We start from the raw sequence: 17,144 nt of genomic DNA on the forward strand, positions 1-17,144 counted from the left end.
AGTCCTCTCTTTTCTAAACTGAAAAGTCCCAGACGCTTTCTGAGCCTCTCCTCCTAGGGAAGGGGCTCCAACCCGCCCCCCCCATCTCGGTCGCCCTCCGCCGCACTTTTCCAAAGGGGGAAGGGCTTCTCCTCCCCTGCCGATCCTACGGAGGAGGAGAGGAGGCTGCACGAGAGACTGGATTTCCCCCCAAGGTCTTTATTTACACATCTTACAAGATCGGCAGGCGATTGCGGTAAAGTGCATCTGTTTGGCGCGGCTGCTGGCTCGGAGTCACACGGCGGGTCACGTGACCCTCTCGGGCAGCATCTGCTTGTCGAAGCCGTAGCGGAGGTAGCGGTGGAGCTCCTCGGCCTTCTGCTGGCTCAGCCGGGCCCGGGCCGCCAGCTCGCTCGGAGAACTAGGGAAGGGGAGAGGGGAAGCAACGGTGAGTCTCTGCAAGGAGGCACGGAATCAGGGTCCCAGTTGCTCCAGGAGTCTGCAGTGGGACACAGTGGACGGCCCGCTCCTACCTCTCCTCCCCCAGAATCCCAGGATATGGCAAGTGGGGGAGCAAAGAGGAGAAAGGAGGTATGCCATCGGGTGTGGGAAGGCCGTTTCGAAAAGGGCGAGACAATCACTGGGGAGATGTCCAGCAACGGACCACCACGGCGGGAGGGGGAAACCGCGGCCTCCCCTCTCTTGCAACAGCCACGTGGGCTTCATGGCCCCCCTCCCCCCGCGCCTGGAGCCACCCTCATGCGACCAGGAGCACCTTGAAGACTAACAAAGTTGGTGGCAAAGTAGGAGCTTTCGTGAATGAACGGTGACTCACAAACGCTTCTCCCCTGCCACAAACGTTGTGAGTCTTCAAGGTGCTCCTGGACTCTCTGGCTCTTTTCTCCCACTGTAGATGGGCTGGCGTGGCCACCAGTGTTCCCTCTAAGCTGAGTTAGTGCGAGCTAGCTCACAGTTTTTTAGCCTCCAGCTCACACATTTTTGTCTCAGCTCAGGAAGGATGGGGCTCCGGAGCAAAGTAATTTATGCAGTAGCCAAATCGCTTGCTCACAACTTTAATGCCAGTAGCTCACAACGTTGAGTTTTTGCACACAAGACTCCACAGCTTAGAGGGAACATTGGTGGCCACCCATCTCGATCTACCCGCGCGACCCCGTACCTGTCCGCCACCTCCTTCACAGAGCGGAAGCCGTGGCACAGGGCCAGGGCCGTCACGTAGCTGACGCAGGGCACGCTCAGGTAGAACTGGAGGGCGTCTCGCCGGGGGCCCTGCACCTCCGTGGGCACGAGGATGGCGGCGTTCTTGCGCTGCTCCACCAGAGACAGCTCCTTCAGCAGCTCGGCCGTCTCCTCCTGGCAGGAGCTGAAGAGCACCCGGATCCCCGCCCGGATGAACGCCGACAGCACGCCGTCGTAGGGCTTGGTTCTGTGGAACCCCTTCTGGGCCTCTCCTGAAAGGGCAAGGCACGAGGATGAGACGTCTCTAAGGGGAGGGGGAGGTTCTTGTGCTCATGCGCCGGCTGGAACCGTTTGCACAGCTGCCGGGATGCCCAAGGGACGGAAAGAGACTTGGGAACTCTGGAGGGCCAGCCGTGCCACACCCATGCCGTAGACTGAACCCGAGACTTCCTGCGTGCCAGGCAGGGCCTCTCCCACTGAGCCACAGCCCCTCCCCAAACACGTGAAGCTGCCTGATACCGAATCAGACCCTCGGCCTGTCAAGGGCAGCATTGCCTGCTTGGACTGGCAGCGGCTCTCTCCAGGGTCTCAAGCAGAGGTCTTTCCCATCACCTACAGCCTGGTCCTTTCAACTGGGGATGCTGCCGGGGATAGAACCGGGAACCTCCTGCATGCCCAGCAGGTGCTCTTCCCCTGAGCCACGGCCTCTCCCCCAAACTTCACCAAGACTCAGATGACTTCTGTTTCATGCATCTCTCCTTTCCCTCTTGCCCCTCCTTTTCTCTAAACTCATCCCCCTTTACAGCCCTTTCGAAAATGTTTGACAATGTGCCTCTTCCTCCTCTAAGTAGCCCTTCCGGCAACTAGTGTGCGGACTCTGATCTGGGAGAACCGGGTCTGATTCCCCACTTCCCCACTTGCACCTGGCTGGATGACCTTGGGCAAGCCATAGTTCTGATAAGAGCTGTTCTTGGATAAGAGCAGTTCCTGTCAGAGCTCTCAGCCCCGCCTACCTCACAGGGTGTCTGTTGTGGGGAGGGGAAGGGAAAGGAGTTTGTAAGCCGCTCTGAGACTCCTTTGGGTAGTGAAGGTCGGGGTATAAATCCAATCTCCTCCTCCTCTTCTTCTTCTAACCCCCCACCCTCTCTCTTCCTTTATGTAATGGTGGAGGAAATCCTCTTTCACTGTATCTGAAGAAGTGTGCTTGCTTATACCTGGATTAAAACTTGGTTGGGTCTTAAAGCTGCCACTGGACTGGAACCCTGTGGGGGCGATGCTGTTTCATTTGTCTAAATAAGAGCCCAGTTCTCCTCCTTGTGTAGCAGTCATCACCCGGCTGGCTGAACGACAGCGAGCACCATGCCCCTCTCAGCTCAGCAGCCTCTGGGCCAAGGGGCAGCAGCAGGCATCGGGGGGATGTCCCGGAATGGCTCAAATCGCCCCTCCCTGGCCAAACTCAGAGGACTCTGCTGTTGGAGACCAGTGGTCATCGGACTTATCCTGTGGGGTCTCCCAAGGTATGATAATCCTTTTCCCCCATGCTTTTCAATCTCTGAGAAAAGCCTTTAGGACAAATCATATGTAGTCCTAGGCAGTGTTCCCTCTAAGCTGAGTTAGTGTGAGCTAGCTCACCGGTTTTTTAGCCTCCGGCTCACACGTTTTTGTCTCCGCTCAGCAAGGATGTGGCTCCAGAGCAACCTAATTTATGCAGGAGCCAAATCTCTAGACTCACAACTTTAATGCCAGCAGCTCAGAAAGTAGAATTTTTGCTCACAAGACTCCACAGCTTAGAGGGAGCATTGGTCCTGGGGTTGGTTGTCATCAGTATGCTGACGGTACCCGGCTCTATATATACACGTATCCAAATCTCCTGGGAATGCGGCAGAAATCCGAAACTGCTGGCTGACTGGCTGCTGGGGTTAAACAGACTGAAACTAAACCCTGGAAACATAAGAACGTAAGAGAAGCCCATGTTGGATCAGGCCAATGACCCATCCAGTCCAACACTAGGGGTGTGCACCAAAAAAAAATAAATCTGAAATTTTCAGGTTTAGATCTATTTGGAGTGTCCCCATAGGGTAGAATAATCCCCCCTTGACGGGGGGGAGGGGGGTGTTCCCCCATCACTGAAGGGGAGACAAATGGCCTCTTCTCCTCCATGAAGGGAGCCTGCCACCTTGGCGGCGCAACTCCAGAGCGGTTTAAAGTTTAAATCCCCCTGGAGTCATGCCGCAGAGGCGGCACACTCCCTTCATGGAGGGGAAGAAGCCATTTGCCTTCCCTTCAGTGATGGGAGCTGGCTGCCCCCTTGCCTTGCCCGCCAAGCCATGGAAGGCTTAAGACGGAGCGGGGAGGCATTTAAATGCCTCCCCTGGCCTGCCCGCTTCCAGCCGGAGGAGGCCTGGAGCCAGCTTCCCCAGCCCTGCCCACCGAGGCGGGCGAGCCGGGGAAAGCCCTAGAAGGAGCGGGGAGGCATTTAAAGGCCTCCCCGTGCCTTCCCCGGCCCTCCTGCAGAGGCAGGGGAGCCAGGGAAGGCCTGGAGTCAGCCCTCCATCCCTGGCCTGCCCGCCAAGGCGAGCAAGCCTGGAAAGAGCGGGGAGGCTTTCTCCAGCCCACCGGCCAAAGTGGGGGGGGGGAGGGAAAGTGTTTAAATTTAAAACACTTTCCCTTGCTTCTGGGGCTCGCGCTGCCTTCACCACGCGACTCCTCAGCAAGGGAAGGTATTTAAAGTTTAAATTTCTTCCCTTGGCCGGGGAATCACTCTGCTGAGGTGGCACCAGCCCCAGAAGCAAGGGAAAATGTTTTAAATTTAAACACTTTCCCTTCCTCGCCCAGCAAAGGAATTCCCCGAATGGATGCTGAATATATAGCATCCATTCGGGGAATCCCTGTTCAGCCAGTCGAATCAGATAAGAGAATCTGATCCGGCTTTCGGCAGGCCAGAATAATGCTGAATAAGCATTATTTGTTTTGTTTTTTGGTTCGTCCTAACCGAATGCACATCCCTATCCAAGAAGAGAAGAAGAGATTGGATTTATACCCCGCCCTTCACTCGGAGTCTCAGAGCGTTTTACAAACTCCTTTCCCTTCCCCTCCCCACAACAGACACCCTGTGAGGTGGGTGGGGCTGAGAGAGCTCTGACAGAAAATTTCAAGAACAGCTGTGCCAGAGCTTGTGACTGACCCAAGGTCACATCAGCAGCTGCAAGTGGAGGAGGGGGGAATCAAACCCGGTTCTCCCAGATTAGAGTCGCACATTTAACCGCTGCACCAACACTGTCACACAGTGGCCAGAAGTACCAGGTGCCCTCAGGAGGTCCAGCAGCGGGGCCAGGACACTAGGAGCCCTCCCACTGTTGCCCCCCCCAAGCACCAAGACTACAGAGCATCCCTTACCCCAGACCAAGAGTTCCTATCTAGACCTTGCGGCTCATAGCCCCTGAGGGACCTCTGCTCCATACGTTTATCTAATGACAGAAGTCATGCTGGATGGGAAGGCGGAAGCCCTGAAGGATGACATCATGCTCCACACTTCTGACGGGGGTTGAGCTGTACTGACTTGTTCTGTGTCATCTGCCTGGCATCTCAGGGAGACTGGTGGATTATACATAGCATCAGGGGTCATTTCCTGCAGGAGCGCACAGGAGCGGAGCTCCGGCAGTAAAGAGCCCAGGGGGTGGGCACATGCAACAAGCCCCCCCCCCTGCTCCCAGCAGCCCTCAGTCAGAGCAAGAAGCAGCCAGGTAAGTTGCAGAGCTCCCCCGGGCCCAAAACAGTCCAGTGGCACCTTTAAGACCCAGTTTTATTCAGGTACAAGCTCTCCCTCCTCTGTGAGGGCAGATCTGCACATTCCCAGACAGATCTGCACGTCCGTCCCCCCCAATAGCTAGCAATCCAAAACAGTCTAGTGGCACCTTCAAGACCAAGTTTTGTTCAGGTACAAGCCCTCCCTCCTCTGCGAGGGCAGATCTGCATGTTCCCCCCCCCAAAAAAAATAGCTAGCCATCCAAAACAGTCCAGTGGAGCCTGAGCAGTGGGTGTTGCCTTCTGACACACTTCCGGTGCCGTCAGGGGGTGTGGCATATGCAAATGAGTGATGCTAATGAGTGATTCTAATGAGCCCCTGCACCTCTTTTCCCACGAAATAACCCCTGCCGAGCGTAGATAAGCAGACAGTCCCCTTCCCCTTTGTGAGCCTGTGTAAGGGCAGGCCGGGCCCCGGCACCCACCTGCCCGGGCTCTCTCCTTCTCGAGGATCACGCAGACCCGGTCGAACTTGCTCCTCAGCTGCTGCACCCGCTGGGCCGCCTTGCTCCGCTGTGCCCCGTTCAGCAGCTCTGCCTGGCACTTCCTCTCCACCGCCAGCCGGCTGCTGACAATGTAATCGCAGCTGCCCAGCGAGCACACCTGGACCTTGACGCCGTGGAGGGCCTTCAGGGCGGAGATCACGTCGGGCCCCGAGGAGATCTCTCGGCTGTCCGCCAGGATGCAGAGGGGCGCTGGTTTCCCCGGGGAGCCCGGCGGGGGCAGCCGTGGAGCGGGGCGGGGGGCGGCCGGCAGCTCCGAAGACTCTCCTGGCTGAAGATATCACAGCACCGCATCACTACCCATGCTTGGATCAGACAACAGCCACAGCAGGGGTCTCCAACATGGAGCCCGCGGGGGGCACCAGGGCACCTGCCAGGTGGTTTTAGGAAGTGGGCGGGGCTGGATGGGGCATTTGCCCAACAGGGCTTCTGATTGGCTATGCAAATCAAAAGCCATCCTGCTAAACAGAGCTTCTGCTGGAAAAGGCGAAGAGTCACTATTAAAAACACAAAATGCTCCACATCTTACAACAGCGCTACAGATAAGTTTAGAATTTCAACAGCCCATCCACATACAAAAGAACCTCCTCAGGAAAGCTCCTCCATTAGCATGTTCACAGCCTGGGGAACTCCTACAAGATAACGACTCAGCCCTACTCCACCTTCTGCCTACCATTTCCTTCTCATCTTGACACAGAGAGTCCCCCATCTTTCTGTGTTAGACCTCGGATGCCAGTCTCAGCTGCAGGGGAAATTGTCAGGCCCTACAATGCCAAGACCACGGCCACACAACCCGGAAAATCTCCAACGACTAAAAGTTACTGTTCAGAGTGACGTACAGCCTGGCTCCCAGGCATTCTGCGGCTGCCTCAACCTCTCCCGGCAGCCGTTTTGTGACTGACCCCGCCTCCTGTGGCAGCCGCTGTGTGACTGTGCCCACTGCCTGGGGCCAGGATTCCAGGGGTGCCCCCCGGCCTACAGAAGGGGCCTGTTCAGCATTGGCCCTTCGGGACACTTCCCGGAGAGCCTCTGCTGGCTTCTGGCCACGGCTGGGAGTTGGATTCGCCCTTCAGAACCTGCACAGAAGACGGAAGTGTCTGAGAGGGGGCCCGGCCTCTACGCCGGCTCTGCCAAAAGTGGTTTTAGGAAGTGGGCGGGGCGGGGCGTACCTCCCCCTCCAAACCTGCAGTGACTCTGCTGTTCCACGCCCAGAAGTCACCCCTGACCATCTATTGCCTCGAAAACCCCATGAGGGGTGGGGCCGTAAGCCGGCTGCGACTTTGTGGCCTTTCCCCCCCCTTCCCCCCTGTGGCCCACCTGCCCCGCCCTCTTCCAGGCAATGGGACAAAATGTCCCTTCCCGCCCCAGGGACTGAGTCTTTAGCAGCGTCTTTTTATCGCTGCCTTCAAACCTGAGACGATTTTTTCATAACCTTCATTCCAGGCTGCTGATGGGCATCCCCCGAGGAGAGCACATCCGGCCTGTGCTGAAAGCGCTGCACTGGCTGCCAACAGCGTTCCGGATTCGCTTCAAAGGGCTGGTGCTCACCTTTAAAGCCCTAAATGGCCAGGGTCCAACAAACCTAAGGGACCGCCTTTCCCCGTACATACCCCAGAGAGCACTTCGGTCCGGGGCACAACACCGCCTGGTAACCCCAGGCCCCAGGGAGGCCCGGCTCGTGGCAACCAGGGCCAGGGCCTTTTCGGTGGAGGCTCCTACCTGGTGGAATGAGCTCCCGGAGGAGATCAGGGCCCTGCGGGACTTGGCACAGTTCCGCAGGGCCTGCAAGACGGAGCTCTTCCGCCAGGCTTTTGAGTAGGAGCCGCCACTGCCACCAACGATCCCTCAAACAACTGGGAACGGAATGGCCCTGGAAGATCATACTGCAGTGGCGCGGTGGACCAGTACGGTTGTTCTGGGATACAGACAATATCATCTGAACATCATCAACTGAATACCATCTTTTTGATTAGTGTAACTTCTTAGATCACTTCTTAATGATCTTGTTTTATTCTGTCTATTTATTGGCACAAAGTGCCCTATCTGTAAGCCACCCTGAGCCCTTTGTGGGGAAGGCGGGGTATAAATTGAATAATAAATAAAAAAAATAAAAATCTGTGCCGTTTCTGTGCCCCTGGCCAAGTTTCTAACTGTTTGTTGAGATTTATCCTTCTTATGACTTGTTTTTAATGGTTTTTACCACACTTTTCTTTGTGAGCTGCCACAACCAGGCGTCTGCAGGGGCAGCGTATCCATTCCCCCCCCCTAAACCATTAGTAAATCTGCAAAGCATCTTGGGAGGTCGTGAACCTCCTTCTCCGAAATTCCCCACCCAGGAAGAAGAGAAGAGATTGGATTTATACCCTGCCCTTCACTTAGTGTCTCAGAGCAGCTTACAAACTCCTTTCCCTTCCCCTCCCCACAACAGACACCCTGTGAGGTGGGTGGGGCTGAGAGAGCTCTTTTGAGAACTGCCCCTGAGAGCACAGCGGTGAAAGAACTTGTAACTGACCCAAGGTCATCCAGCAGCTGCACGTGGAGGAGTAGGGAATCAAACCCGGTTCTCCCAGATTAGAGTCCGCGCTCGCTCCTAACCACTACACACCAAACTGGCTCTGAGCAACCGGCTGCCAGGGGTGCTGTGAGGAAGTGAGGCACCCAGCCCCCGGGCAAGGGGATCCAACCTTCCTTGCTCTTTGACCCCACCGTGCTAGCCGTGCCGCAGGCACCCGAGATGGGGGGAGGACGTACCTGGAGTGTACTTCGGAGGTCCCGACCGAGCAGTTCAGACCTGCCCGGGCCTTTGTCCTGAGGAGGGCGGAAGTCCAGTTCTTCGGCCACAGACGCTTTCAGGGCTAGCAGTCCCCGGGCTCTGCTCTCCTGGGGCGGCTGGATCCGGCTCTTTGGGGTGGGAATCCTGCGGGGCAGGGAGCTGTCCAAAGCCCTTGGCAGGGCTAAGCGAGAAGCAGCCCCGGGTTCCACGTTGGGCGGCAATCCCACCAGCGGCTCCGGACTGGCCCTTCCTTCGTCTTCACTAGAATCGTCCAAAATCTGAACTCGGGAGGGCTTCTTCCGCAGGGGTGGCGCATTCTGGGGCTTTTCTGCACAGGCCTCCTTCAGCTTCCTCCTGCGCCGGGTACGGTACTGCTTCCTCCCCCCGTCTGCAAAACTCTCCTCCTCTAACAGGTCAAAGTTGAGGCAGATCTCCTCCCCGTCGCTCGAGCTGCCTTTGGGTTGGACCTCCTCCTCCTCCTCCTCGCCCTCCCGGACACAGAAGCTGTCCTCTAAGTAGCTCTCGTCCGGCTCTGGGACCTGGAAAGAGAGTAGGACCCAGGCAGTTATTGGCACTCGTCCTAAGACGGAAAGCAGAAGGATGAAGATCCGCAGGCCGCTCCGCTTGACTAGCCCAAGGGCCTGGGGCCACAGACGCCACTGACCCTCCGGAACTGGCAGCTTGTGAAAGCTTCCTTTTACTGCTTCCTCCCAGAACGGTGCTACCCTTGAGAAGACCCTACTGTTTTGTTCTTTACAGATGTCTACAGCATCTCACAGGGATTCGGGAATGCCTTTTGTGGTAGTAAGCGGCAGTCCAGTTCCGCCTGGAGTTCTGGCACTTTAGGAAAAAATGGCACGGACCGCACGTCAAGAAGAAGAAGAGGAGATTGGATCTATACCCCATGGCCCTCCACTACCCGAAGGAGTCTCAAAGCGGCTCACAAACCCCTTTCCCTTCCCCTCCCCACAACAGGCACCCTGGGAGGCAGGTGGGGCTGGGAGAGCTCTCCTGAGAACTGCCCCTTGAGAGAACAGCTCTGAGAGAACTTGTGACTGGCCCAGAGTCACCCAGCTGTCTGCATGTGGAGGTGGCGTGAGGAATCAAACCTGGCTCTCCCAGATTAGGCTCCTGCTGCTCTTGACCACTACACCAACCGGGCAATCCAGAAGTTTACAACGGGAGCTTCTGCAACCTCTGAAATGCTGAAATGAGCTCCTGGACAGGAGGTATTTCTGGGGCTCCAAGCACTGAGCTCCTGGTCTGCTCTGATGATGAGTACAAGAGCCGCCACTAAACTGCCCCCATTTATTCTCTGACAGAAACATGCAAAGTGAAAACCACACGTTGGGCCCAGCTGGGTCAATTTAGCCAGAAAAACAAATCAGCCCTTAAACAGAGCCTCCAAAGGGAACCAATTCCAGCACCAACCAGGTTCAGAAGGGGGATAAAAAAACCAGCCGTCCCACCATGTTTGTGCCTCAGGAGGGCAAATCCGGGGTCCCGTGCAGCCTCCCCCCCTCCGCCCCCTCTTCCGATGCCCTACCTGTGAGAAAATGGCTGCCGGGTTGTACGGCTTCGGCACTGTCCTGCCCCGCCTGTTGCTGACGGCTGGGCTACGCACGGATTTCAGGTAAACGGCCTGCATCTCGGACTCTGAACAGAGGGGAGCAAAAGCAGTCAGGCGGAGGAGGGAGAGCGGAGGCCCCAGGCCAACAGGTGCTTCGCTTAGGGCCGGCCTGAGCACAGCCGTCGGCGTCACAGAGCCACAGAGGCCCTTCGGCACTCTCCAGGTGCAGAACAGAGCCCCTGACAAAGCCCGTTCCCACCACGGGGAGCGGCTGCCTTCCGCCCTCTGTGGCTGGCAGGGAAACAGAGCCCTCCTCCGGGCCAAGGGGCGGGACCCACGTGGTGAGCCGCTCCGCGTGCCGCGGCAGCCAACGGAGGGCCTTCCCAGCAGCCTCCTGGGGATCACTTCAGCCTCTCCCGCTTTGGCCCAGGTAGACCAGGCACCTGTCTGGCCCGATGCAAAGAGCCCCCCCCGGCCTGGCAGGAGGGGCTCACTCCTCCCCCCCGGGGCGGGGGGAACACACACAAGAACACACAAAGTGGCCTTCCGCCCAATCAGACCCCCACTTCCCGGAGGTCGTGACAGTCTACTCTGGCTGGCGGAGGGCTCTCCGGGGTCTCTCAGGCGGAAGTTCTTCACATCACCCACTGCCTGGTCCTCTTAGCTGAAGATACCGGGGGGGGGGGGGGGGGTTGAACTTGGGGCCTCCTACAGGCCGTACATGTTCACATGGAGCTGCCTCATACTGGATCAAACCCCTGGTCCAGAAAGGTCAGCATTGTTTGCTCAGACTGGCAGCAGCTCTCCAGGGTGTCTCGGGCAGGAGAAGTCTTCCACATCCCACATCATCTACTGCCTGGTCCTCGACACTGGAGAGGCCGCCATGGATTGAACCCGGGACCTTCTACATGCCACATATGGCCCACCAGAGTCAGTATCGCCCACTCAGACTGCCAGTGGCTCTCCGGCGGAGTCCCAGGCGGAGGTCTTTCCCATCACCTCCTGCCTGGCCCTTTTTAACCGGGGATGGAACGACGAGGGGCCCTTAGCCTGCAAAGCAGCCGTTCTGCCACTGAGCCCTAAATGAACCTGTGTTCTAGTGCGACACACCAGGGTCCCAGGCAGATGTCTTTCCCATCCCCTCATCATTTTAACTGGAGAGGCTGGGAACTGAGCCAGGGACCTTCTGCATGCCAAGCACGTGCTCTCTGCCTCTGAGCCATGGCCCCTCCCGGATCCACTTGTGAAGACGGACCTGGAAGGACGCCATACTGGGCCTTTCCAGTGTGTGTGTGGGGGGGATCTTCTTCTACGCAACGGCCTCCCCGGGGAAGCGGGCCGGCAGCTTCATTCTCTGCTCTCCGGGGCTTCCCCGAGGCTTCCTGTGGCTGCCTTTTCTCCTGATGAGTTGATCGTCTTGCAGGCTGCCTTGAGCCATTTCCATCGGGAAACGGCTTAGAAAATATTGTACGCAATCGAATCCCAAACTCAAAGCATCTTTCTTGATTGTTTAGATCTGTGGTGGGTGGGAAGGAAGCTTCTTCAGGAAGGGACCTATCCTCACGAGTCAGCCCTCTCATCTCCTAGGTACTAAGCCCCGTCTCCCACCATTGGTTTATTCCAATCTACCTCCCTAAATGCTCCGGGGCAAAGGGGAAAAACTTCTCACTGCAGTCCAGCAAGGCCTGCTGCTAGGAAGCCCCCGGCTCCTGAACGGCTGTGGGCAAAGGCACTGGCGCTGGCAGGGTGAGGCCCCGGTACACCAGCATGGCTCTTTTTGGCCTCAGGCTGGGCTTGGACGCAAGGCCTCCCCGTTGTCCCCCCCCCTCCCCTGCCACCGGTTCCAGCCCTTGCGCAGACATCCCCAGTCAGTCGTCTTGTTCAGCTTCTCTTCCAAGTGGCTCAGACATACCGGCTTGCCACCCCCAAGCCTATCCTCTGCCAGAAGCACATGACGACAGAAAGGGGCCTTGGTGGCTCCGTGGCAGAGCACCTGCTTTGCATGCGGAAGGTCCCAGATTCGATCCCTGGCATCTCCAGTTAAAAGGACCAGGCAGGAGGTGATGGGAAAGACCTCCGCCTGAGACCCTGGAGAGCTGTAAAGAGGGGCTGTGGCTCAGTGGCAGAGCACTTGCTTGGCATGCGGAAGGTCCCAGGTTCAGTCCCCGGCATCTCCAGTTAAAAACAAGAGCCAAGCGATAGGTTGCAGGAAAGACCTGCCTCTGCCTAAGACACTACCCATCAGAGGAGACAAGACTGACCTCGACGGACCAATCACTGACTCAGTGGAAAGCAGCGTCACGTGATCATGTTCTGCCGGGTAAACCTCCTTTGCCTTCTGCCCAGTGCTGTTATTACATGCTGGGGCCGCCTCTCATTCAGTCTCTATACTTTCACGGGACCAAATAACCTCTAGTCTATGCAAACTACACTGTAGGACCTGCTGCCCTTGGTGGTGGTGGTGGTGGAGGAGGAAGGTGCCGTCAGGCCACAAGCAGAGCAGGTTTGCCCTCGCCTGCCTCTGCGTCACAACCCTGGACTTCCTTGGTGGACTTCCCACCCAAGCACTGACCAAGGCCAGCCCTGCTGAGCTTCTGAGATCTGACCAGAGGGGGCAGAGGCCTGAACCCATCCAGGTCAAGGCAGGAGATGAACAGAGGTGGCTTGCCATCCCCCACCTCCCCTTAGCAACCCTGGACTTCCCTGGTGGTCTCCCATCCACGTACTAATGAGGCCCAACCCTGCTTCGCTTCCGAGATCGGATGAGGTTGGGGTGGCCTGGGTCTTCCAGGTGAGGGCAAAAGACACGCCGCTTCCCAAGAGGACGTCAGGCTCGGCTGCCCCTGTCGACAGCCAGATAAAGACCCAAGATAAAGGCCCTTTCCCAGAAAAGGCTGAGAGCTCCTCCACACGTACCGTTCAAGTCTTGCATAATCTGCGTCTCGTCATCAAGAAACTGATGGAGGGAGGAGCCCATCAGGTCCTGCTCCGAATCCACCTCGTCAGAAGAAACCTCCACTCCGCCCTCGTCAGAAAGCTCCGCCTCTTCATCCAGGAACTGCTTGGCCGCATTCTGCATAAAGGCAAGAAAGTTCCAGCCAGCTCTCACGGTGATCCAGGGGTACAAGATGCACTTTCAACAAGGCCCAGAGTCAGCCCAAGATATCAGAAGAAGTGAGCCACGTGACTCAAAAAAGCTCCTCCCCTGCCACAAATCATAGAATCATAGAATGTCAGAGTTGGAAGGGACCTTACAGGTCATCTAGTCCAACCCCCTGCACTCTGCAGGAGCACAGCCGAAAGATAGCCCTACAACATACCCGGAAGATGGTCGCCCAGCCTTCGCTTGAAAATGCCCAGCGAAGGAGCATCCACCACCTCCCGAGGCAGACTGCTCCACTGCTCAACCACTCATACACTTAGGAAGTTTCTCCTGATATTTCGTCGGTATCGACTCCCTTGTAATTCCCACCCATTAGATCTAGTCTTGCGATCCAGAGCAAGAGAGAATAGATCTGCTGCATTGTCTACAGATACTTGAAGACAGCAAATCACGTCCCCTCTAAGCCTTCTCTTTCCCAGGCTAAACATACCCAACTCTTTCAGCCTTTCCTCGTAAGACTTGGATTCCAACCCTCTCACCATCCCGGTTGCCCTCTTCTGGACACACTCATTGTTAGTCTTTCAGGTGCTCTTGGACTCTGGTTCTTTTCTCCTGCTACAGACAGACGAACACGGCCACCCATCTTGATGTAGCCCAAGATGGCTGAAGACTTCAAGCCTGGCAGAAGGGCTACAAACCACAATGGCCTCCACCCCACAAAGCACTCCACGGAGCAAGGTGAGAAGGCTTCCTCCAGCAGAAAAGCCACTGAAGTGGAGGAAGGTCCCTCTGTCAGAACGAAGGCTGCCGCCCGGCAATGCTCCCTTCAAGCTGTGGAGTCTTGTGCGCAAAAATTCTACCTTGTGAGCTACTGGCACTAAAGTTGTGAGCGAGCGATTTGGCTGCTGCATACATTGGTTTGCTCTGGAGCCATCCTTCCTGAGCTAAGACAAAAATGTGTGAGCCGGAGGCTAAAAAACCTGTGAGCTAGCTCACACTAACTCAGCTTAGAGGGAACACTGCTGCCCAGTGTGTCAACTGGAATGGAGATAGAATCTGGTGGGTAGCCGTGCTGGTCTGAAGCGGCAGGACAGAGTTCGAGTCCAGGGGCGCCTTTAAGACTGACACAGTTTTATTCAAGGTGAGCTTTTGGTTGCACGCACACACTTCTCCAGACACAATGAAATGGAAACAGAAATAACAGCCATGCATCTAGAGGGTGGGCAGTGAATTAGCATGCAGAATAACGAAGATGTTCTTAACAGATTAAAAGAATAATAAGCTTAGTTCATGGCTGTCGTCTGTTTGGGTTCAACTGGGGGGTGGGGGGGAGAGGAACAGAACCAAGATAATAAATATGTCAGAATTGGAGACTGATTTATCCTTATTTGTGAGAGTCCATCTTTGGGTACTACCTGTCTCTTCTCAAGCAAGGAGGCAAAACTGCAGCGTCTTTTTCTTTGGAGTGGGGCCATTGGCCGTGTGATTCTCCCTGCCCCCAGCCACCGGACTCAGACTTGGTTCCACCCTGCCCCAGAGCAGGGCCCCGTCCGAGGTTTACAGCCGGCCCCTGAACCCTTCCCGTGCCCCACCTGCCGTGAGGACAGCCCCCCGTTTCCCCAGATGGCATTTCATAGGCCTCTCCTCAGTTCACAGAAGCAGAACCAGGAAGGTTCACAACAGCCAAGACTCACCTTGATTGTGTTGCCGTCCGAGTGCTTCTGCCTCTTCACCCCTCTGCCCGGCTTCCTGCTCTCTGCAGCACCAGTTCTGTTGGCTTTCCGGGAACAACCCGTGCTCTCGTCGCTGGACCAGTCCAGCTGGAATGAGGCACAAATGCTGGAATGAAGAAGCCGGCCCTGCCAGCTCCAAGCATTTCATGGGTGCGGCTTTGATGGTTGGAAAGGCTCTAACCTCACCTTCCAGATGGACCGTTTACAACCATAGTTGCACTTTAGGAATTATGCGGAAATCGCCACATAGAACAGATTGGTTCTAAAAGTACTTTATCTCTACAATGAATGGATACCAGGAGACAACTATATGAGACAGTCCAGTTTGGAGGAAGATTCTCGAAACGACTTGGTAGCAGGGTTCCCTCTAAGCTGAGTCGGTGTGAGCTAGCTCACAGTTTTTTAGCCTCCGGCTCACACATTTTTGCCTTAGCTCAGGAAGGCTGGCTCCAGATCAAACTAAATTATGCAGTAGCCAAATGGCTCGCTCACAACTTTAATCCCAGTAGCTCAGAAAGTAGAATTTTTGCTCACAAGATTCCACAGCTTAGAGGGAGCATTGCTTGGTAGTCTGGAAAACTTAGTTAACTTCAAATGCTACACCTTGGACTTTCTTCCTGCTATGATGCTATAACTGTTTGTTAATACACTGATCATTTGTAATTGTTAAAAATAATCACAATATAATATTTTTATAGCGTATAGCACGGCTTTTTTTGGTCTTTTTCACTTATCATTCCGAAAAGGATCCCAGGCAATTTGGTAAGGCATAAAAATTCACATGAGAAGCATAACCGCTATTTTTATTCCATCACATTCCACACACTGTCCCGGTGAGTCCCATCCAATGTTCCCTCTAAGCTGTGGAGTCTTGTGAGCAAAAATTCTACTTTGTGAGCTGTTGGCATTAAAGCTGTGAGCGAGTGATTTGGCAGCTGCATAAATTAGTTTGCCCTGGAGCCGTCCTTCCTGAGCTAAGACAAAATCGTGTGAGCTGGAGGCTAAAAAACTGTGAGCTAGCTCACACTACCTCAGCTTAGAGGGAACTTTGGTCCCAACCTGTGAATTGTTCTGACTCCCCCCACGTAATCTATCTGTCCACGTGAGAAAGGTGAGCTATTCATAATGTAAATAAAATTAAAATAAATAGACCGTTTCCTGGCACAGTCCTAGGGAGAACAGTTTGGGCTTGGAGGCTCTCTGTCCATTCACCTGTCTACAAATTATGCTATACACCGAACCACAAAAAACGTCAAGCACAAATACTGGATGGGGGATACATTTCTGGGGAGTGGTGTACGCGAAAGAGATCTTGGCGGTAAGGGTGGACTGTAAACGGAATATGAGCAGTCAGTGTGATGCGGCGGCAACAAAAAGCAAATTCAGTCTTGGGTTGTATCAAAAGGGCCGTAACTGCCCAAAGCAGCCATTGTCTCCAGGAGAACTGATCTTGGTCATCTGGACATCAGTTTCAATAGCTGGAGATCTCCAGGTGCTGCCTGGAGGTTGGCTTATGTTACTTTGGGGCTATGCAGTGGCAGCTAAGATAGAAAAGCACCTCCTCCTATGCCATGTCTTTTGGGCTAGAGGCAAAGGCCAATCAGGCCGCATATGCAAATGACCTCTGTGTTCCAACTGGCTATGGGGGGGAGAGGAACAGCAAACTGTTTAGAATATTGGAGGCGGGACTGAGGCAACGCAGCCAGTGGATAGGGATACCCTCTGAAATACAGATCAGGGAGCCAACTGATTTGGGAGCGTGTGGAATGTTCAGGAGAATCCATGACCAAAACAGAATTATATATACAGAGAGATCACTAAGGGGGGGGGGGGGAAATATAAAAAGGTTTATATTGAAGGTTCACAAAGAGAACTTTTTCTCTCTCTCCCAAAATACTAGACCTCGAGGGCATCCAATGAAGCTGAAGGGCAGTAGGTTCAGGATGGACAAAAGGAAAGACTTCTTTACCCAGCAAGCAATTAAAATGTGGGATTTGCTGCCAGAGGATGTCTTGATGGCCACGGGCACAGACAGCTTTAAAAGGGAATGAGACAGATTCATGGAGGAGAGGTCTATCGGCGGCTACTGGGCATGGTGACCGAGGGGAACCTCCACACTCAGAGGCACTAGTCCTCTGAATCCCAGAGCCAGGAGGAAACATCAGGGGAAGGCCTCGGCCTCTCTGCCCTGTTGTTGGCCCTCCAGAGGAACTGGTTGGTCACTGCGTGAGACGGGATGCTGGACTAGATGGACTATTAGTCTGATCCAGTAGGCCTCTTCTGATGTTCTTATGAAGGCCTCAGCCTCTGTTCCCTGCTGTAGGCCATCCAGAGGAACTGGTTGGCCACTGTGTGGGACAGGATGCTGGACTAGGTGGACCTTCATTGGTCTGATCCAGCAGGGCTCTTCTGATGTTCTTATCAGGGGAAGGTCTCAGCCTCTGTGCCCTACTATTGGCCATCCAGAGGAACTGGTTGGCCA

At 55.3% G+C, this 17,144-nt stretch overlaps 1 protein-coding gene across 1 annotated transcript in view; it reads right to left on the bottom strand.

Annotated features, from left to right (window-relative positions):
* Positions 1–228: 228 nt before the first annotated feature.
* FANCM (Fanconi anemia complementation group M) overlaps positions 229–17,144 on the bottom strand; it is an 86,573-nt gene continuing 69,657 nt past the window's right edge. The window contains exons 17-23 of the mRNA XM_015426651.1: positions 14,624–14,749; positions 12,743–12,899; positions 9,803–9,912; positions 8,235–8,795; positions 5,406–5,754; positions 1,157–1,448; positions 229–400 (exon numbers count right to left, since the gene is read on the bottom strand). Of these exons, the coding sequence (XP_015282137.1) occupies positions 286–400; positions 1,157–1,448; positions 5,406–5,754; positions 8,235–8,795; positions 9,803–9,912; positions 12,743–12,899; positions 14,624–14,749 (1,710 nt within the window). The 3' untranslated portion in view covers positions 229–285. The remainder of the gene's footprint in view (positions 401–1,156; positions 1,449–5,405; positions 5,755–8,234; positions 8,796–9,802; positions 9,913–12,742; positions 12,900–14,623; positions 14,750–17,144) is intronic.

This window comes from Gekko japonicus, unplaced genomic scaffold (genome assembly GCF_001447785.1).
Source record: "Gekko japonicus isolate JY-2015 unplaced genomic scaffold, Gekko_japonicus_V1.1 scaffold2117, whole genome shotgun sequence".
Taxonomy (NCBI): Eukaryota; Metazoa; Chordata; class Lepidosauria; order Squamata; family Gekkonidae; genus Gekko; species Gekko japonicus.